General features: G+C 38.5%; 1 protein-coding gene across 1 annotated transcript in view; it reads right to left on the bottom strand.

Moving 5' to 3' along the window:
• Window positions 1–228: 228 nt before the first annotated feature.
• Window positions 229–22723, bottom strand: part of LOC117830390 (cadherin-2-like) — a 183542-nt gene continuing 161047 nt past the window's right edge. Inside the window, exons 15-16 of the mRNA XM_034708497.1 lie at window positions 17132–17293; window positions 229–7119 (exon numbers count right to left, since the gene is read on the bottom strand). Coding sequence (XP_034564388.1) covers window positions 6913–7119; window positions 17132–17293 — 369 coding nt within the window. The 3' untranslated portion in view covers window positions 229–6912. The remainder of the gene's footprint in view (window positions 7120–17131; window positions 17294–22723) is intronic.

Raw genomic sequence — 22723 nt, 5'->3', positions numbered from 1 at the left:
GGGCCTTTGAATTTTCAGAAGACTAGAAAAGAGCTTTATAAGTAGTCCATTTACCATTTACCAAGCGTACCACCGTATTTATATAGTCTGCGGTAATAATACATAATTGTGCATACAGCTTTTTCCTCTGCTCCTCAATCCATCCAGTGTTTGTGTGTTTGTGTTTGTGCAACTGGTGTTAACTTTGCAAAAGATCTGAAAAATACGGTTTCCCATAATGAAAAGATAAAAACATGCAAAAATGTTTTAATTTGTAATCCAAATTACACATATACAAGGATTCAGGATATTAGCATGTCATTGTCAGAGACCACGGCCAAAAGAACAACAAGAGAAAAAATACAATCTGTACATATTTCAGTTTACAGTGAGTAGCCAGTTGGACAGTACCAGAGAACACTAAGGCAAACCATCAGCAGACAGAAGATACATTGCCTTTTTTGTTACCACCACAGCAGAGTATCAAGAAGTATCTTTGCTACAAAACAAGGACAGATGTCTCCCTTTCTTAGCAATCAGCTGCATAAGTTACATTGTGATAAAAGCAAAACAAAAACAGAGGGGATCTATCTAAAGTCTAGCATTACTGTACATGTCTTCTCATAAGCTTTGGAGTCCCAAACTGTCAGAAATATGCAGCTCTACTGTACAGCTCAGAGTTGGACGAATATCTGCCTCCCAATAAAACCACAACGCTGCAAAAGGCTGTGACTCAACTGTTAACCCCTAAAAAAATAGAGGATTTTGTAAACTTCAAGGCAATTGGCCTATTTGATTTGTTGCGGTCTAAGGAACTTGTAACTGTGAGTTTGCTGAATCACAGCTATGAGCTATTTTTTTCCTGATACTGTGATAAAAGACACCTTAATACATATATCAAAAAAATACATGTATGTATTCACGCAGATGTTCTCTTTGAATGAGTACCACTTCAAACAGAATGAGTCAGATTCTCTCTTTCAGGTTAAAGTGTTGATTGTTGCCTTATGGTTGTGAGGCTACCAAGTATTATCAAGTTCCTGTTGTGTGAAAATGCCAGCCAAAATCTTTCTATGTCTTACCTGCAGGAATGAATCTTGGACGGATTCAACAGCCAGTTGGCAAAGCTTTACTAGAATATGTTAATGAGGAGTTGAAACGCTGTGTGCAGCATGTTAACTGTGAGAGATATTCTGTTGGTCTCGAAAGCCAAATAACAGGCAGGTAACAGCATGTTCAAATAACAGATTTGCTCAAGGACACTTCAGCATGTGACTGCCGGAGCTGGGCTTGAACCACCAACCTTCTGATTGATAGATGACCAACTCTACCCACTGAGCCACAGCCGCTCATTGACATCCATGATAAAGTGCCCAATTTTGTCAGAATGCACCATGTTTAAAGCCTGGTACAAAATGTTATAATCTGAATAAATGTATGGATGGCTAGGAAGTGCATTGTTTTAAAACTCATCCTTCTTGTTTATATAAAGCAGTGGTGTCCAAACTTTTTTCAGAGAGGGCCACATTTGATGTTGTCAGAATACCTCAGGGCCAGTGGCTCCTACTGAGACTTAGGAATCATAAAAGTTATATATGAATTGTCTTTTTAACAACAATTATTTTACATCAGTAACTAGGAAGTCCTCAGTTCTCCACAAGCCACGTATACATTAGCAAACGTTATCTTCTTCTGGAGGAAAATGTTTTTTCTTTAGGGTCGGGCAATGTGGGAAAAATATTGTCTCATTATTTTTCTATGGCAGGATCAAGATCTGGATTTCATCACACTTCTTTTTCATGTTGTTTTGAAGACTTTTCCGACCAGCAGACAACATTTTAAGAACAAAATAATTATTTTCCTGAGTTCTGAAAAAAATTGATCCACCAAATTTGGCCATTTCTGCACAATTTCCTAATTTTGATCTTGTCTTGTGTCCTCTTGTGTCTTCTGAACTTTTAGTGTTCATCAAGAACATTTTCACATCATGATAAAAACATTAATTTGTAAACCTGTCCACTTTAAGAGTTCTTGTGTTCCTTCTTTATTGCCGTCTTGCAGAATTCCCAGAGCTTTGGTTTTATAAAAGTAGTCCATATGAAGCTTTTTTAGATGTTTCTGGATTGACTTTAGTTTTGTTTGTGCGCTTCAAAGAAACTTGGGGCGCTGGTGGCCTAGCGGTCTAAGCGCCCCACATACTTTCGCAGGCGTAGCTGGTTCGATTCCCGGCCGGTCGACCATTTCCTGCACTCTCTACTCCCCACATTTCCTGTCTCTCTTCAGCTGTCCTATGAAATAAAGGCTAAAAGGCCAAAAATATAACTTAAAAAAAAAGAAACTGCAAATGTACAGATGATTCAGAATGTGATTAATTTCTGTGCTAAATTAACACGTTTTATGATGGAAGCTTGGGGCCATAAATAAATGGACCTTGGGCCAAGATTGGCCCCCTGGCCATAGTTTGGACACCCCTGATATAAAGGCTAAGAGTCATGCTTATATTTGCATAGATAGAGGTGTGACTAATTTGACCAATAGTTGAGATGGCTACCACCATTGTTGGGCTTCAAAAAGCCTCCTCAGAACCTAATGGATGATGTAATTTAGGCAGCTGTAGCTTAGTGGTAGAGTTGGGTTGTCTCTCAGGTGGCAGTTGGTGGTTCAATCCTCCAGTCCATGTGAGGAAATGTCCTTAGGCAAGAAACTGACACCCAAATTGCTCCCGGTGGCATAGCAAGCGGTGTGTGAATGGGTTTAAATTGGATTACTTAATGCTGATGGGCACTTTACATGCAGCCTCCACCATCAGTGTATTAATGTTGTTCGAATGGGCAAATGTGACAAGTAGGGTAAAGGGCCTTTGAATTTTCAGAAGACTAGAAAAGAGCTTTATAAGTAGTCCATTTACCATTTACCAAGCGTACCACCGTATTTATATAGTCTGCGGTAATAATACATAATTGTGCATACAGCTTTTTCCTCTGCTCCTCAATCCATCCAGTGTTTGTGTGTTTGTGTTTGTGCAACTGGTGTTAACTTTGCAAAAGATCTGAAAAATACGGTTTCCCATAATGAAAAGATAAAAACATGCAAAAATGTTTTAATTTGTAATCCAAATTACACATATACAAGGATTCAGGATATTAGCATGTCATTGTCAGAGACCACGGCCAAAAGAACAACAAGAGAAAAAATACAATCTGTACATATTTCAGTTTACAGTGAGTAGCCAGTTGGACAGTACCAGAGAACACTAAGGCAAACCATCAGCAGACAGAAGATACATTGCCTTTTTTGTTACCACCACAGCAGAGTATCAAGAAGTATCTTTGCTACAAAACAAGGACAGATGTCTCCCTTTCTTAGCAATCAGCTGCATAAGTTACATTGTGATAAAAGCAAAACAAAAACAGAGGGGATCTATCTAAAGTCTAGCATTACTGTACATGTCTTCTCATAAGCTTTGGAGTCCCAAACTGTCAGAAATATGCAGCTCTACTGTACAGCTCAGAGTTGGACGAATATCTGCCTCCCAATAAAACCACAACGCTGCAAAAGGCTGTGACTCAACTGTTAACCCCTAAAAAAATAGAGGATTTTGTAAACTTCAAGGCAATTGGCCTATTTGATTTGTTGCGGTCTAAGGAACTTGTAACTGTGAGTTTGCTGAATCACAGCTATGAGCTATTTTTTTCCTGATACTGTGATAAAAGACACCTTAATACATATATCAAAAAAATACATGTATGTATTCACGCAGATGTTCTCTTTGAATGAGTACCACTTCAAACAGAATGAGTCAGATTCTCTCTTTCAGGTTAAAGTGTTGATTGTTGCCTTATGGTTGTGAGGCTACCAAGTATTATCAAGTTCCTGTTGTGTGAAAATGCCAGCCAAAATCTTTCTATGTCTTACCTGCAGGAATGAATCTTGGACGGATTCAACAGCCAGTTGGCAAAGCTTTACTAGAATATGTTAATGAGGAGTTGAAACGCTGTGTGCAGCATGTTAACTGTGAGAGATATTCTGTTGGTCTCGAAAGCCAAATAACAGGCAGGTAACAGCATGTTCAAATAACAGATTTGCTCAAGGACACTTCAGCATGTGACTGCCGGAGCTGGGCTTGAACCACCAACCTTCTGATTGATAGATGACCAACTCTACCCACTGAGCCACAGCCGCTCATTGACATCCATGATAAAGTGCCCAATTTTGTCAGAATGCACCATGTTTAAAGCCTGGTACAAAATGTTATAATCTGAATAAATGTATGGATGGCTAGGAAGTGCATTGTTTTAAAACTCATCCTTCTTGTTTATATAAAGCAGTGGTGTCCAAACTTTTTTCAGAGAGGGCCACATTTGATGTTGTCAGAATACCTCAGGGCCAGTGGCTCCTACTGAGACTTAGGAATCATAAAAGTTATATATGAATTGTCTTTTTAACAACAATTATTTTACATCAGTAACTAGGAAGTCCTCAGTTCTCCACAAGCCACGTATACATTAGCAAACGTTATCTTCTTCTGGAGGAAAATGTTTTTCATTAGGGTCGGTCAATGTGGGAAAAATATTGTCTCCCATTATTTTCCTATGGCAGGATCATGATCTGGATTTCATCACACTTCTTTTTCATGTTGTTTTTAAGACTTTTCCGACCAGCAGACAACATTTTAAGAACTAAATAATTATCTAGCTTTACTAGAATATGTTAATGAGGAGTTGAAACGCTGTGTGCAGCATGTTAACTGTGAGAGATATTCTGTTGGTCTCGAAAGCCAAATAACAGGCAGGTAACAGCATGTTCAAATAACAGATTTACAATAATTGACACACTTTGACTTTAGTCAGAAAAGGGAAGGACTAAAGGGTACGCTCTGCAAATAGTATAAGCTTGATAAAGTGTTCTTATCTTCAAAGACTCTTTGTAAAAGCAAGTACTGAAAAAGGGGTCATCTCGTGATCAGGATGAGCCATACAGCTAAAGACTGAGAGGGAATCAGGATACTATTAAAAGATTTTAAACACAAATGGAGCTGTTGTTTGAGAGTCAGTACTGCACGCAACATGGTTACTTTGATTAAAAAAACGTGATTTCTGTGTCCTTAACTTACATTTTTTGTCTTACTTTTTTATTTATCTTTAACAGAGTATGAGTATATATGTTTAAGTGTTACAAATCTGGTGAGAAACTCTCAAAAAACTCATCCAAGACCAAACTGTTGGATGGATAATTCTGAAATACATCCAGATTGTTCAAATAAATTGGGCAATAGGAAAAAAAAAAGACTGCCTCGTTTGAACTTGCAATTACCAAAATAAGAGAAGTTAAATTAACTTAATGCCCAGGGTTTGTTTTTGAAGTTCTCTGCATCTGTTTCACATTCTGGTGATCCATCCTTGCATCATTTTGTTTCAGAATTAGTCCTTACAGAGGAAAGGAGTCTGATTGGTCAGTCAAGCTGCAGGCCTTAATTTAAGATTTTTCAGTTGCTTGATAAATTTTCTCCATGATGAATACATCTTGCTGCTTCTCCAGTGCTTCAAATTTTTATGTCTTCTTGTTTTTATGTTACTATTTTTGCTTTCTTGAATTTCACCAGCACAATAAAACATAAAGAGACATTTTATTTATTGCTGTTTTACCCTGCTTGGCATCTGTAATTTGTCATCCTGCAAAGAAGCTGAACTCCATCCTATTTTAGCTTTCCATTTATGAAGAGGCAGCGAGGACATAATCACAATATTTTAACTGCACTATGACTAACATTTTCTACACAAGAAAAAAAACTCCTTAAAAACAGAGTGATTGAAATTTATTGTGGCATTAATTGTGTTATCTATCTAAGAGCGCTGAAAGAAGTCATTCTGTCAGACATTTCAATCGAAGCTTTGTCGTGACGTGACGCTGAATGAGTGGATGAACAGGGTTTGCAGAGGAATATCAGTGTGGGAGAGCAGAGAGGAAATTAAAACTTCTGATGTTGGCTGCGTTTCTAAACATAGGCAGTCAATCTCATTAATACTTGAGCAATGCAGGGAAATGAGACTGCGGTTTTTGCACATGGATATGCAAAAGCAGCGTGGACCATTTACAAAGACATCTGCTGCTTTCCACACACATGTAAGGATGGTTATCCTCTGTGATTCATCTACACATATTAATATCTTGGGACTGCGGTTATCAATTTATAACTGCACTAGATGAAAAAGGGAGTCTCTCACACCCAGAGCTGCACAGTAAAGCCGTGTTTTTGCAGTTTGGATCATCCAAAGTGTCTCGTAGTAGGCTTTGCCCTTTAGTGTCCATCCAGTGTGTCTCTGTGGAAATGACTCATACACACTTTTGCTAGTAATGAGATGTAATCCACATACATACACTCACACCCATACAAACACACACTGTCACACACATCTTCATGGCAAAGTGCTCCTCCAGTTGCCGTTGCAAAACACCGGGAGCTTTAAAGCAACGTACAGAATCAAGACTGAACACAATCAAAAGAATGTACAAAAAGGCACATTTGACCCCAGTGCTCCTGTACTGTGAGATTCAAGTGTAAATGAGCGTCTGTAGCATGGCTGTTGTAGCTCTTCACCATCATAGAGACAACATCCCCTCTGATCGCACTGTTTCAGCTTCTCACATTGGTTAGCACAGGGGCTAATGCTCCGATGATATCGTCCATTAGCCTTAATGCTAGCGGGTGCCAGGCCTTGCTAGGCCAGGAGTAAGAATGGTCCCCAGTGTCATTAACCGTCATCAAGGGGCAGCGAGTCTTTTTACAAGCTGTCACCTGGTAATATAGAAGTGCCGATCAATACCCCATGTTCATTCCGTATCTTCTTCAATAATCCCATCCCCCACCTGAGCCTCTGGAGCAAAAGGGTGGGTGGGGAGGGTGGTGGTTGTTGTTTGTTGGAGGTCAGGGTTCTAATCGTCCCCTCCGCCATACAGGTCGGCCAGCTTGCGGAAGCGTGGCCCCCAGTCGCCGAGGTAGTCGTAGTCCTGGTCTCCACAGCTTGAGGAGGAGTGCAGGGAGCTGAGGGAGCCGGCATCGGAGCCACTGCCCTCGTAGTCGAAGACCAGCAGAGAGTCATAAGGGGGGGCCGTGGGGTCGTTGTCTGCCGCCTTCAGGCCCTGGAGAGAAAAATGGAGGAGATGGCAAGGTTAGCGAAAAGATTCACAACAGGAGAAAAAGAATGATGAAGCTCAATAAATAACCTTACTTAGTTTCACAATGACTATTCAACACATCTATAAAAGGCTATAAACGTCAGGAGGAGTGCACACAAATTATGAATAAATGAGATGCCCAGTTTAAGTCTACTGTTGGTGGTGTTTGGCACATTGCTAGAGGATCAGCAGGGAGTGCAATGGATCACAAAGCTCACTGTTCCAGAGTATAACTTTTCTACTGCTTTTTTAGCCATGACTGCTAAACTGTACATTTTTTAGGGGGGGGGGGGGGGGCAATTTTCACATTGATAGGACAGCTGAAAGAGACGGGAAATAAGGGGAGTAGAGATTGGGGGAAGACATGCAGCAAAGGGTCGCGGCCCGGAATCATTGTGCCGAGAACTATAGTCTCTGTCAATAGGGTGCATGGCTAAACCACAAGGCCAATGGCACCTGTACATTTTAAGGGACAACAAGTCATCAACACATCTCCATTATGTATTGCAGATTCAGTTTTCTTCACGGTATATACATTACCACAACTCCTGATTGTTAGTTTGCATTAATAGTATTAGACTTTATTTGTAAAGCAAATTTTATACAATGATTTTGTAACACGAAGTGCTGTACATAAAAAAATGATAGGAGTTAAAGGTAAAATAGAATAAATTAAAAATCAAAAAAGAGGATAGAAGTATAGTGCTACTAACAGTAAGCTACGGATTGTTGTCACATAGAGCTAGCTAGTATTTACAAAATACAATCAATCAATCAGTCAGTCAGTCAGTCAGTCAGTCAGTCAGTCAGTCAGTCAGTCAGTCAGTCAGTCAGTCAGTCAGTCAGTCAGTCAGTCAGTCAGTCTGTCTGTCTGTCTGTCTGTCTGTCTGTCTGTCTGTCTGTCTATCTATCTATCTATCTATCTATCTATCTATCTATCTATCTATCTATCTATCTATCTATCTATCTATCTATCTATCTATCTATCTATCTATCTATCTATCAATCAATCAATCAATCAATACAGTATGCTATGTTACATTATGAACCCAACACCAAGACAGGATAAGGTCCAGTCCCCTCTTACAGACAGGACTCAGTCTTGTCTCATCTTAATCCACCATGAGCAGAGCACTTTGCAGCATTTAGCAAGTTACAGTGGCAAGGACAAAGTTCCTTTAACAGGCAGAAACTTCCAGCAGGACCAGACTCATGTTAGATAGACAGATCTGCTACGACCCAAATTACTAGAATGAATTAAAATGTTCTGCACTGATCACTCAACCTCCCTTGTTTTTTTTGCCTGTTGTTGTGTCTTGATGTGGTATTTTCTGATTGGCTGAGCTAAATATAGCCTGTAATGTGTTTTTTTTCACACACAGTTAACCTTAGTGCCATGATATTTCCATAGGTCTTTCCCGGCATGCGTTGCTTTGGTTTAATGCTTATCTGCACAACAGAAAGCAATGTGTTGTTTTAAGAGGGAGCAGATCTGATATTCAGACTCAACAGAGAGGGGTCCCTCAGGGTTCTACATCAGGTCCACTTCTCTTCTCTATTTTTATTAATGATCTCCCACTCATTTTTTCTAATACCAATATTCAATTATATGCTGATGATACAATAATATATACATCCAAGCCATCTATATCTCAAATACAACAGACCCTACAGTCTAATTTTGATATTTTGCAAACTTGGTTGCTGGCTAATAAATGAATACTTAATAAGAATAAAACGTATTCCATGCGCTTTGGAGTGCGTCAAAACCTCAAATCAAAAACAAAATCTCAATCATTGGTGCTTAAATGTAACGATGGCAGATATCTTGTAAATGTTAATACATTTAAATACCTAGGTGTGTGGTTAGACTCTGAACTGAATTACAAAACACATATTGAGAATATTATTAAAAAAGTAAATTATAGTATCGGTGTCCTATATCGCTCTAGGCATTGCTTTACATTCAATGTTCGAAAAAGACTAGTTTCACAACTCATTTTACCCATTATCGACTATGCTGACATCATTTACAGAAATACAACAAAAAATAATCTTCATCCTCTCGATATTATTTTTAATAGACTCTGCAGATTTATTTTAGGTTGTTCTTTTTTCACACACCACTGCATATTGTTTGATAGTCTCGGGCGGCTCCCTCCAGAAAGACAACGACTTTTTCACTGGTATCAGTTTATTTTTAAATGTTTTCATTTGAACTATCCCGATTGTTTGAAATATTATTTAATACCTCTCACCTCAAGTTATTCATTAAGAAGTTCTGATCACTTTCTTTTGACAGTACCATTTGCAGCCAAGGAAGTTGGTAAAAAAGCTTTAATGTTTCAGGCTCCTTTCGACTGGAATAACTTACCTTTAAATATTCGTTCTATATCTTCTTTTCCCTTATTTAAAAATTATTTGTTTTCCCATTTCAAAACAAACTGTCTATGTTTTCAGTAAAGCTCTCACTGTTCCTCTATTTCCTTTACTTATTTTTTATTCTCCTATATATTTTTTCTTCATTTTTTTTTAAAAATTTTTTATGACGATTATTGTTACAATTTTTTCTTTGTTTGTTTCGTCAATGCTCCTTTAGTTTAGTTTATTGAATTGTATTCTATTCTGTCCTTGTCGATTGTACCTTGTTTAAGGTTGTACCAACCCCTGTTTTTTTTTGTTGTTGTTGTTGTTGTTGTTGTTATTGTTGTTTCTGTCGTCAAGTTGGTCTATCGTCTGACTGTTCGTGTTTTTTTTTTTGTGTGTTTTTTATTTGTTTGTTTCTTCTCTTCTGAAGGATTCATGTTTTGTTGTATATTTTGTATTGCACTGTTTTCTATTTGTTATTGTCTGTCTGGGACCCCCTCTAAAACGAGATGGTACATCTCAAGGGGTTTATCCCAATAAATAAAATTTCTTCAATATTTGTACACAAATCTCCCTGCAGCTGAACTTACATTTTTCAGTACAAAATATATGCACATCCTTTTAAAACTTTATGCCAACAATTGCCTCCTAATTGAACACACAACCATTCACACAAACACATATTGTAGTAGTACTAGTAGCAGTTGCTGCTGGAGTCTGGCACTTCCATAGCAGCTGTAGTCTGTATCGTCCACATACAGGTAGTGAGAGGAGAAACATTGAAGCAATATTCAATATAAAGTAAGAATACAAACTGAAATATTGACACTACACAACCTTTTTTCACGTGACAATTTGTACAAACTTGTGTGACAACATTGAGAAAAGGCTAAAGTGTCTCCCTGTTTGTACAGCAGATGCTAAATTCAGCTTTTTTTTCTGCACAGGAATTTACATTTCTTGTTCACCCTAATACATTTGGAGTCCATCTGCAGATCACATGTGTAACGAACTGTGGGTGGTGATTTATACAGATAACACTTAAGCTGTGATCTGTTACACCACCAGGGGGTTCTGTTTCTGTCTTGATGCAGCCTTATAATCGGCCTTTCAGACAGGAGGAGGAGGAACACTGAAAAAATCTCCTCACACAAAGCCAGTTTTTGATGTGAGATCAATACCACACACATCCAGACCAGAATCATGCCACAGGTTAATCCTTTGAGTTCTGTATTCATCACCTCCAGAGAACACTGCATAAAATATTTGCTCAGTGGAGCTTTTATCTTTTGAGTTCATTAAATTGAACAATGTTATGTCTGCATGAGATATTTTCTACATGACACAGCCAACACTCCAGAGCATCTCAGAGTCTGAGGGAAGCAGAATTTACGGTTGAGAGAGCTACAAGACTCTGACGATGTCCAGTGCAGGATTATAGTAATCCTATAATATTTCTATAGTAAGTGTAAAGTAAACCTAAGGGTATTATCGAAACCTGTGCTCATGCAGCACAGCAGTGTAAGATCCATGTTCATCCGCACCCCAACACCCCCATCCCTTAAAGAAGTCATCCACAGGAAGTGTAAGAGTGAGGGATGTGGAGAAGATCAAAGAGAGAGACAGCAAGAGGGGGAGTGTTAAGAAGAAATGCTGTATTTATTTGTTTTAGTGCCTGTGCGTGTGTGTGTGTGTGTGTGTGTGTGTGTGTGCGTGTCTGTGTCTGTGTCTGTGTGTTTGTGTTGGGGCTGAGATGGACAGCAGGGAGAGCTGGGGGAGTATGAGGAAAGGAGGGATTACGGCAGAGAGTAGACCAGAGAAGGATTTGGGTCAGACTGGACAGATGCTGCCTCCATCTCCAGGAAGAGATTCAGCAGATTACCCAGCACAGCCTGAACTTAAAAGCACCTCCCCCTCATACACACATTCAAACACACACTGTTTTATGAGTGCTCACAAAGAACTTCAGTGCAAAAATAGCATATTAAATAAATTAAAAATAAATACATTCTAAAATTAACATCTGAAACAGTTGCCCGAGCTCACAGGCTGCAGAAGTAAGTGGCCTGTGTGCCTCTTACAGCTGTTCAGAATGGTGGAAAGGGAAGCTGTAAATCTGATAAGCTGTGGAAATAATTTTTGGACCACGTCTGTTGTCTGACTCAAGACACTCCTGTCTTTTTGAAACTCGATGGGAGGAGAGAATTAACACAGAGAGGGAGAGGGAGAAGCAAGACGAGAAGCATCAGCTTGTCATGTCTGCCGGATTAAGCTGTCTAGATCAGCTTGCCATGTCTGACAGCTCCCTCTCATTATTCATAGCTCCGCTTGGCAGATGTCTTTATGCAGCCCCACCAAAAAAAACACACACACACACACACTTGCACACGCAAACAATATGGCAGCAGTTAACACACAGAGTGACATGTATCAACTGCTTGACAATGATGGCTCTTCATGGCTGAGACGCTTCACTGCCTGGTTGTCATGCACTCAGGATGCAGGGATAAATACCAGACCTGTTGGAGGAAGAGGTCGGTCTCTTCAAGCAGCCTATCTGATTAAGTCTAAGGAGTCATGATAATCCAACTGAGAGAGTGCTTTTATACAGCTTACGAAGGTAGAGCAACTAAGCGTTGATTTGAACAAGTGACATATATTTGTGATGAGTTGACTTTGTTTATTTGGGGATTTTTCCTTGTGTTTTATCTGTCTTTGTTTGTCAATGTCCCTTGTGTTTCCTCCCTGTGTGTATTCTGTGTTATAAGTTATCCTATGTCTTGTGTTTTAGTCCAGTTTATTGTGTTTCCTGTTTAACATTGTAGTTCTGCAACCCTGTGTTTTCGGTTATGTTTTACTTCCTGCCCTTGTGTGTTTCCCGCCTTTTTTTGATTACCCTAATTGGTTTCACCTGTGTCCTGTGTTAATAACTGTATGTTTAGTTCCTCTGTTTCCCCTTTCCAGTGTTGGATGATTGTAAGTCTTCCTTGTGTGCTCTGGGTTTCTTTTTCCCTGTGTTTCTAGTTTTTTATTTTGGGGTTAGTTCTTTGACATTTAAAGGCTATCATCTCTCTTATTCTCCACTATCCCTCTTTCCAACCCCAACTCGGTTGAGGCAGATGGCTGTCTAACATGAGTCTGGTTCTGCTAAAGGTTTCTGCCTGTTAAAGGAAGTTTTTTCCTTTCTATTATTCTCCTCTATCCCTCTTTCCAGACCCAACTTAGTTGAGGCAGATGCCTGTCTAACATGAGTCTGGTTCTGCTCGAGGTTTCTGCCTGTTAAAGGAAGTTTGTCCTCTCCGCTGTAACTAGCTAAATACTGTGAGGTGCAATGCTCATAGTGGATTGAGATGAGATAAGATCAAGTCCTGTCAGTAAGAGGGGAGTGGATCATATTCTGTCTTGTTGAGTACGGTCTAGACCTCCTATGTTTGTAAAAGCGTCTTGAGATAACGTTTGTTGTGATTTGTTGCTTTACAAATACACCTTGATTGATTGATTAATTGATTGATTGATTAATTGATTGATTGATTGATTGATTAATTGATTGATTGGTTGATTGATTGATTGATTAATTGATTGATTGGTTGATTGATTAATTGATTGAATGATTAATTGATTGATTGGTTGATTGATTAATTGATTGAATGATTAATTGATTGATTGATTGATTGATTAATTGATTGATTGGTTGATTGATGGATTAATTGATTGATTGATTGATTGATTGATTGATTGATTGATTGATTGATTGATTGATTGATTGATTGAAGTTAGTTTGGTTGCACCTTTTGTTATTTAAATCTTTCTTTTTTCTGCTCATCGGTCCTCCATTTTTCCCATTAATACATATTCGTATAATTTGTTCCCGTTTTCACCAAGGCTGAGCCGTTTTATGGAGCTTTTACTGGACTAAATCTCACATAAAGTCCAGTCACTGTAGTCTTTTTTGTGAATTAACTTTCCCAAACAGACATTCTGGCACTGCTATTCACATCATACAGTATCTAGTGGGGTGTGTGGAGGCGTGCAGGTAGGCATGCTTTGAGATTTTCTTTTTTCTTTTTTCACCGAACTTCTTCTGTTTCCTTTCATGTCTATCGTTTAGTGCATCATCATACATTCCTTTGAGAAAAGGCTGTCCACTACTTTCTAAATTTGTTCAGTTTACTGCGATAGAAGTACAAAGACATAAAGAAATCCTGGGAGGAGATCAGACAGCGAGAGAATGGAACCTGGCAGAGGCTTGTTGTTGGCCTTTCGACTCACTTGAAGATACAGTGTGGCCCCACATCTTACACACAAGATCACTTCAGGTACAGTGAGGCCTGAATGTTCATTTTTTCTGCACTATTTTGTTGTCTTTTACACTTCTTAAGCATAATCTGAATGAGACTAGTGTTTTATTGCAAAGTAATTCATTAAACAAACATTTTTTTTTTACCATTCTGGTGCAAAACAGTGAACATAAAACTAAATAAACATAGGACAGTTTGTAATCAGTATTTACACTATCGCCAGTAAATAAATAAATAAATAAAAAATTCAAATTATAACTTAAAAAAAAAAAAATGTATATATTTTTTTAAAGCTCGTCAAATGCTGAATATAAAAAAAAAATCAGGTTTTGGCTTTTTAAATTTCAAAAAATCTAAGTGATCTTGGGACTTATGAAACTTGTCTTTCAGAAGAAAAATGAGAAGCAATGTCTAAGTACCAGAGTTTGGCTGATTTAGTGGTTTTGACAATAAAACAAAGCCTAGGATTGATAATAATAATGAGACAACTGTAAAATCCCACAAGACTTCTTAATGTCGGTTTGCTTCTTCTGCACAAATCCTTATTTCAAAATCAAGCTCTAAGTCTTCCATATTTCAAATCTTTTTATGCTTTTTATCTCTATGTATTATAATGTATACTTTTCATCCAACCAATTAAAAGTTTTAAATGTATTTGATGATCTTATTTGATTATGTATTGCTTTATTATTTCTTTTTTCATTTATTATTCTAATGATCCTAATTTATCCTTCTCATTTTCTATTTTCACCAATCTGGAAACCTTTTTATTTTAATGAAATGATTTTATTTACTGATCTGTTTTTTTCTTTATTTATCTATCTTTCTATTTTTTTTATTCTTTTAAAACTTTTGTGTTGAATTTTGTTTTTGCATTGTTAGAATTCCTACACTCCTCTGTCTGTCAAAGGTTTATTTCGTCTTACGAATCCTGCCATTCTTGGTTGAATCCTTCAATGCTTTGCTTGTCAAAGCCAAGCGGCAAACTCCGGTCTCAAACGATGAAGCCCATGCGGAAGTGATATAAACTGCAATACATCGAGAATCCGCTTGAGGCTGGCTGCAGAAACACCGGAAACTACATAGATATGAATGGGAAAAATACGATCTTTGCAGCATTAATAAACATGTTTACAGCCTGGTTCAAAAAACGGCTTGGCCCTAGGAAGCTAATCTCTCTAATGGCACACACTGTACGGGGGGGTGAATTTTTTTCTAACGTGACGGTTAAGAAGATATTAGGATTACGAGTTTTGCCCAAATAAGGACATGACTGACGTGACTCCCGGTCGGGAACACACAGCCATTGGCTAAGAGGCTCACACTACGTCACACTCTGCCTGGTTGAGTTCCGCATTTCCAATATGGCTGCCGCCGTCGATTTGCTTCAAAACAGCTCTCAGGAACAGATGGGTGACATCACGGATACTACGTCCATATTTTTTACAGTCTATGGTCAAGTCACTTTGTAAACATTTGTTTTTAAATGTGCTATACAATTGAAGTTAGAATTATTTTCACTTTTTATCTTAATAATGAATTCTTTTGATTTTATTTGATAATTGTATTTGATTATCAATTATTTTTTCATTGATTCATTTCATGTTCCTTATTTATCATTTTCCATTTTCTATCTTCTCAGATGTGATGTCGTCTTCTCCTTAAAATCTTTGTGTTGTCCTTGAATGATTTTATTTACTTTTCTATTTTTATTTATTTAATTATTTACTAATCTATTTTTAGTTATTTATTCATGTATTTAAAAAAAAACAAAACTAATCAACAATGATTTATTGGTCTACTGTCTCATACGTTTTTTCTGTTTAATTTGCGCATATTCTTTTAAATCTTTTGCGTTGTATTTTGTTTTTGCATTGTTAGAATTCCTACACTCCTCTCCTCGTCTGTCAAAGGTTTATTTCATCTTCCGAATCCCGCCATGCTTTGTTGAATCCCGCCATGCTTTGTTGAATCCCGCCATGCTTTGTTGAATCCTGCCATGCTTTGCTTGTCAAAGCACTTTGTAAACATTTGTTTTTAAAGGTGCTATACAAATAAAGTCATTATTATTTCCCACAGCCTTGTGAAGCTATTTAGCATCTTTCTCTTCGTCTTAGTCACCTTGTTTCTAGCAGCAGGCACATACACCCACAAAACACACCCTTCATCTTTCCAACAGGAAGCAGTAGACAGACTATGTTACCATTAAGCTGGTGAGCATTCTTATGTTGCTTATGTGACAGTTGTAGCATGTCTGATGTGTAAAAAGGCAAACTGGCATTTCATGTCTAAGTTCCATTTCAATTGATCCTTCTCCTGTTGGATAACAAAAATGATATGCTGTTCTCTGTGCACCAACAAAAATAGCAAATCATTTTTGTATAATAAAAAAAAAATAACAGTGGAAGAGTTCCCAAACTGTCCTCTCAAAGCCCTCATAGGATGGCTTCAGACACTGTGGGATTAACTAAACTCAGTGGATTTACCTCCAATTAGGTAGTCATCTGTGGCCATGTCTGAGGCCAGCTAATCCAGTCCACTACTAAATCTAATTATGAAAAACACAGACACTGTTCTCTGCCTGTCTAGTGAACATTCTAGTGCATGTCACTCTAAAATCATGAAATATCACTGATACAACACTGAAATGTCTCTGTTATTTTACATGTAAGTTGGGAACACAGTACAAATAAGGAGCATTTTAATAATAATAATAATTCTGTGGTATCAGTGCGACAGTAATTACATTCTGTTTTAATAAGACGTAATCAAAGTCTTTAAATGTTGCAGTGGAAAAGTGTCTGCACGAGCAGCTCAGAATAGCAACTAATCACAACTGTTTGAAAAAAAAAAACGGTTTCATCTTCATATCCCTAAATCCTGTAAGGTGATGAGGTAAACTGCACACATCCTGGACAGTCTTTGATGGTTTATAGCGAGGGATAAAAAAGGGATGAGAGAAGCATAAGATCTAACGCTGGCAAATCCAGCTTTTTCTGGACACAGTGTTTGCTTACTGCTGTCAAACCGACAGTTTGTATTTCACTCAAGTTGTGATTCATCACTTCCTGTGTGCTGGGAAGTGCATGTTTCCAACACCAGAATATAATCTGGGCAAACAGATTGGATGTCATTTTGAGGGGATGAGACACCCTCTTCTTGCTGTGGTCACGCCTGCTGCTTTAGACAGACAAGAGCACTGACACTTTACACAGGGATATTACCATAAAGGTTTAGTTGGTGAAAGACGACTTGATATTTGCTGATTCTAGATGTATTTGTCAACACAAACAGATTATGTGTTGAAGTACCTCGTGGATGAAGTCTCCTATGTCTCCTGGGTGGGGGGCAGCAGAGCGGATGGGGTACTGGTGGTCATGATGGAGAGGCCTCTCGTCCATTCGTCTGATCCCCACTTTGATGCACTCTGGTTCCAGGGCATCAGGCTGCTGCAGCTGACTCAGGTCGTAGTCCTAAGAACACATAAAACCACACATAAACACTCTGGTATCAAAGTAAGTCACGTGGAGAGAGCTCTATCTTTCAAGCCTGTGACGCCGTCAGTGAGTGCACATCATGTCCATACAAATGTTAACAGACATCTTTCCCTCACCCCTGCCCTGTTTGTGTGTAATTCATAGCATTTTCTATAAGACCTTTAATTATGAGCTATCACAAATATTCTTAAGTAATTGAGACCAGCAGAAAGCAGCTTGAAACTAGCTTGAAACACATGAGTGAAAACGGTTCTGTACAGTAGCAGGTCTAACAAAGAGAAAACCTGCTAAACAAATAATCTAAACAGAGTTCTATTAAATACCCACAAAGGTATTAAAGACACAGATACATGCAGTTGTTTCAGATTTGTGCAAAACCAAAGAAGCACTTTAGGTTTACTGTTTTCCTGTAGATGTAAAGTATCAGTTGGTGGCATTAGGACTCTAATGGGGCGTTCACACCAAGTGTAAATAAAAACTCTCATGCAAATGAATTACATGTAAAACCAATGTAAGGACGAGAATAGACGTGAGTAGTGGTGTGGTGCCATGAATGATGCGATTTCATTCTCTTGAGTGAAGCGAATTATACGGGTGAATAATTTGCCAAAGTTGTAAAGCCTGAACTCCAGTGAATCTACCATAGTGTGATAGCTAATCAGTGTGCAGATTCTCTGGTGACGTGAGGTTTGAAGTATGAACAAGCGGAGGTCAAGTCATCTGGAACATATAGGAAAAATAGATTATATCTCTGTGTGGTTTCCCTGGACTTTGTGATACTACCTGCTTTTTATGGGATCAGGAATAAACAGGAGCTCACTGTGAGGAATGTGAGTGGAAAACGTTGAGCAAAACTTTGTCTGTCACTTGAATCCAGCTATCCGTTGTACTAGGAAATTCACTCGGCCCCTTTTAGCGTAAACCAGCTTCGCCATTAAATGTACTTGAGCTCAGCCTGGTTTGATAATATCAGACTGGTGTGGCATCCTAACCCCCCCTTTCATGAAACTTTACGTCTTAGGCACTCATGTACGCAAGACATTCGTGCAAATTAAAGGTGACATATCACGCTTTTTTCATCAACATATATTGGTCTAAGAGGTCCCCAAAACATGTCTTTAAAGTTTATGCTCAAAAAAACACTTTGAAATCAGATTTTAACATGCCTGAAAAACCCTCTTTTTCAGCCCTCCTCAGAACACTCTGTTTTCCCTCTGACCACGCCCCCTCAGGAAGTGGGTGTGGCCTCGGCTCTCCAGCACGTTGATCTAATGTTTACATGTTGGCTGAATATACACGGCTGCTCACAGACCGCGTTACTTCAACCCTCTGAACCTGATCCAGAATCTGATCCTGGTGGAGAGGCGCCTGCAGCAGGACCTTTCTGAACCATTGGTCACAGATTTAGTGTTTCTTGTTGTTTTATTTGTCAGTATGTAGACGTGTGTCTTGGTACACAGCTACAGCTACAAACATGTAGCTATGTGGCTATGCTAATTAGCGCTAGCACTTATCCATGACAAATAAAAATCATCCACTAGATCTTCAAATCTGCAGACGTGGGGAGTCAAACCGACCTCTGCCAGAAAGGCAGCAGGACCTTTCTGAAGGATTGGTCCAGATTTAGTGTTTCTTGTTGTTTTATTTGGCAGTATGACGTGTGTCTTTGTACACAGCTACAGCTACGACATGTAGCTATGTGGCTATGCTAACTAGCGCTAGCACTTTTCCATGATAAATAAAAATCATCCACTAGATCTTCAAATCTGCAGACGTGGGGAGTAAAACCGACCTTTGTGTTTATTAAGACAGCCTACAACTAGCATGCCTCCCTCCTAAGATCCTTGTTAGCACACATGTGTGCAGGTAATGAAAAACAGAGGAGGGATTCAGTATTATTTTATACAGTCTATGGGCTGAACAAGCTCCGAGCTCTGACTCTGTGACAGACCGGATATTGTTGTGACGTAACAAAAACACTGAAGTCTGAAACGGCTGGTTTCACACACATTTACAGAAAGGTGTAGAAATCAGAACAGGGGCAGAATGGATTTTTTTCATTCTCGGGGGGTTTGTAGACATGCCAGGGAAACATATTTCAGGTAGAGAACCATTAAAAAGTCCATTTTGCATGATATGTCACCTTTAAGCGAGTAAACACAACATTTTGGAGCTTGTATTGTTGTTAATTGCGTGATCATTTGCGTCTGGTGTGAACATATACAAGTTTATACCAGTAGAAAAATACCAGCTAAGATATAAAAACACTAGGTGTCACTATTTTAATAAAGTTTTGATTTAAAAAAGTAAATTAGAAAAAACATACAAGTAAAAAAGAAGAAATAGTTATACAAAAAAAACCCAAATCAATCAGTTCCATCAGCAAGCACTGACACATTTGACTTTACATGTGCGAAAAGGAGTAGGAAGAAGTTCAAATTGATCTGATCCTACCCCTTTACTCTAGCTCTAAGACAACAAAGAGAAAACAAAGTCAAAATGCATGAACTTCATTAAAGATGCTTTACAATTTGGATAGAATGCACCACATAACTTAATCTACTGTTTCAATGTGGTTAAGTTAAAAGAACCATCTGAATTTCCTGATATTTTTAGCCAATCAACAGTATGTCAACACAAAGTGTGGCTGAGCATGAGGTTTTAGATTTGTATTGCAGGTTTGGTCATTGCTGCCGTAGACGTCCTCCTGCTGTGGACGATCTGGACTCCAGCTGATACGGACGTGCTGGACTCCAGCGGCAACAGCTTCTACGACTCGTCTCATCGCTATCACCTCTCTCTCTTACTCCCCTCTATCTGTCTTTCCAGACCCAACTCGGTCGAGGCATGATGGCTGTCTAACATGAGTCTGGTTCTGCCTGAGGTTTCTGCCTGTTAAAAGGAAGTTTGTCCTCTCCACTGTAACTAGCTAAATACTGCGATGTGCAATGCTCATGATGGATTAAGGTGGGGTCAGACTGAGTCTTACCCTGTCTTGGTGTTGGGTCTCTGTTCATAATTTGACATAGAGTGGTCTAGACCTCCTATGTTTGTAAAAGCGTCTTGAGATAACGTTTGTTGTGATTTGGCGCTATACAAATAAAGATTGATTGATTGATTGATTAACAAAAGACTCGGTGAAAGACGACAGCACTATATGAAAAGTCCAGGGCTCTGGTTTCGCTCCATTAATAGAGCAGGTGCTCTGTGTACAGAGGCTATAGTCCGGGTCATAGGATCAATCCCTGGTGCTGACAGGATTTGCTGCATGTCATCTCCTACAATTCCTGTCTCTCTATCTCTCTCTCTCTTGCTGCCCTATTGAATAAGGCCCCAAAATTACCCCTCAAAAGAAAAAAAAAGACAGAGCAGGAAGTCTGTCAAATCATTGTGATTAATCATGCACAAGGTACCTCAGAAGTCTGGACCACAGTTTCATGGAATCTAAAAGTTGATGTCTATAATGGGTACAGAATAATGGGGTTAATCTAATTCAGTGTATTCCCCATCCCTCATCAACTTCTTTTTTATATTTGACTTTTTTTTTTTATAATTCATATTTTTATTTGTTTTTCAAAACAAAGAACAATACACTGGTACACCACTTGTACAACATAAATCGACAAACTCACATAAGACTACATAAACTACAACATACAATAATAAATAGACATTAGACAGTAATGTCTAGTGGGGGGGGGCGCAGTTCATTTACAGAAAATTCAATCATATAACATTCTTTTCCAAAAATTGCCTTATAAAGTTCCAGGGTCCTTCATCTCCACAGTCAAACTCAGATAGGGATGAAGCTGCCCGTTCCATTGACAATAAATCCATAAATTCTTTTAACCAGTCGTCGATGTTAAAGCAATTTGGTCTACGTATTTTCCAGTTCATCATAATAATACGCTTCACTGACAAAAAGGCTAGCGTGATGATTCGTTGTATAAGCGTTGAACGTATGGTTCCTACTCTGGTGCCAAGAAGGCAGACTGTCGGACAGGGTGGTATTTTTACTTTCAAAATAAAACTCAATCTTGAGGTAACCTCGTTCCAGAATCTCCTCACGGAAGGACAGTGCCATAATAGGTGGATCAATGTTCCTGTCTCGCCACAGCCATGCCAGCACAAATGTGAGAGGGAATTGTTGATTTTTTAAAATCTGGTTGGCGTGATGTAAGTCCTATATAACATTTTTAATTGAATAATTTTATATCTAACACATTTGGATAAGGCTGTTGTGTTTTTCAGAACAGTCTCCCACTGTACAGTGGTCAGGGATACACCCAAATCTCTCTCCCATTGATGTTTTATATTTGATAAGCTGTCCAAGGAAGCAGTGGAAAATAAACTATATAGATTAGAAACTAATCTTTTCCCTGAAGCAATCTCCCTCAGTTTGTTATCCAACTCACCTTTAAGGCATGTGGAGGTGCTTTTTGAGACAAGTAGCTCAACGATTGATTTTAGTTGTAAGTATGAGAAAAAGTCGGCATTACTTAAGTCAAAATGATTCTTTAACTCATTAAAAGGCACCATTTCACCATCTTTCATTATCTGTCTTAGTTGGTTTATTCCTCTAAGTTGCCATGATTTGTTATTTAGCGTTCTACCACCAGCTGTTAATAGGAGATTGTTCCATAATGGGCATGATGGTAAAGACGACCCATTGAAGGATAAACGCTTCTGACAGATTTTTACAACCTCACAGGAAAACTGGATTAAAGAATTTTCTAGTTTAAAGTTGGTTTTTGGGTGAAACCATAAAGATGATAGTGACACAGACTTGCTATGTGCAGATAGGATATTTTCCTATATATATTTTTATATTTGACTTTTAAAAATACACAGTTGACAGGACAATAAAGACTCATTTCTCTGAGGCTGAGAGATCAAACCAGTGATGAAACGGTGAAACAATTAGAACCCTAATTAAGAATCGGCAACAAATTAGCTTTGGTTCACTTTTCTTTCCCTGAGCAGTCAAGAATGTCTAAATTAACCTTTAAAACTTCCCTAATTCTGTCAAGGGTTACTTGTGTTTAGTTCTGTAGTGTACATAGCTTTCATTTCCTGTTTCCTGGAAGTATCAACACCTTGCGTTAATGTCTTTTTTCCCCCTGTCTGTATTAGTAATCCTTTTGTCTTCCTTGTGTTCATTGGTAATAAAATATTACATTGTAATTCATAACCCTTGTGTTCCTGTGGTCCTTGTGTGTTTAGTGTTTCCTGTGTTTATTTTTGTAGTTCTTTCCCCTGTCATCCGCTTTTATTTAACTTCCTGTCTTTGTTTGTTTTTCCCGCCTCTTTCGATTGTGTGCCGTGCCTTGATTGGTTTCACCTGTGTCTTGTTTGTCACACTTGTTTCTAGATTAGGTTCAATGTATTTAGTGTCTGTGTCCCTTT

This window comes from Notolabrus celidotus, chromosome 2, assembly GCF_009762535.1.
Source record: "Notolabrus celidotus isolate fNotCel1 chromosome 2, fNotCel1.pri, whole genome shotgun sequence".
Lineage (NCBI taxonomy): Eukaryota > Metazoa > Chordata > Actinopteri > Labriformes > Labridae > Notolabrus > Notolabrus celidotus.
This window is presented reverse-complemented; position numbering and strand designations above follow the sequence as displayed.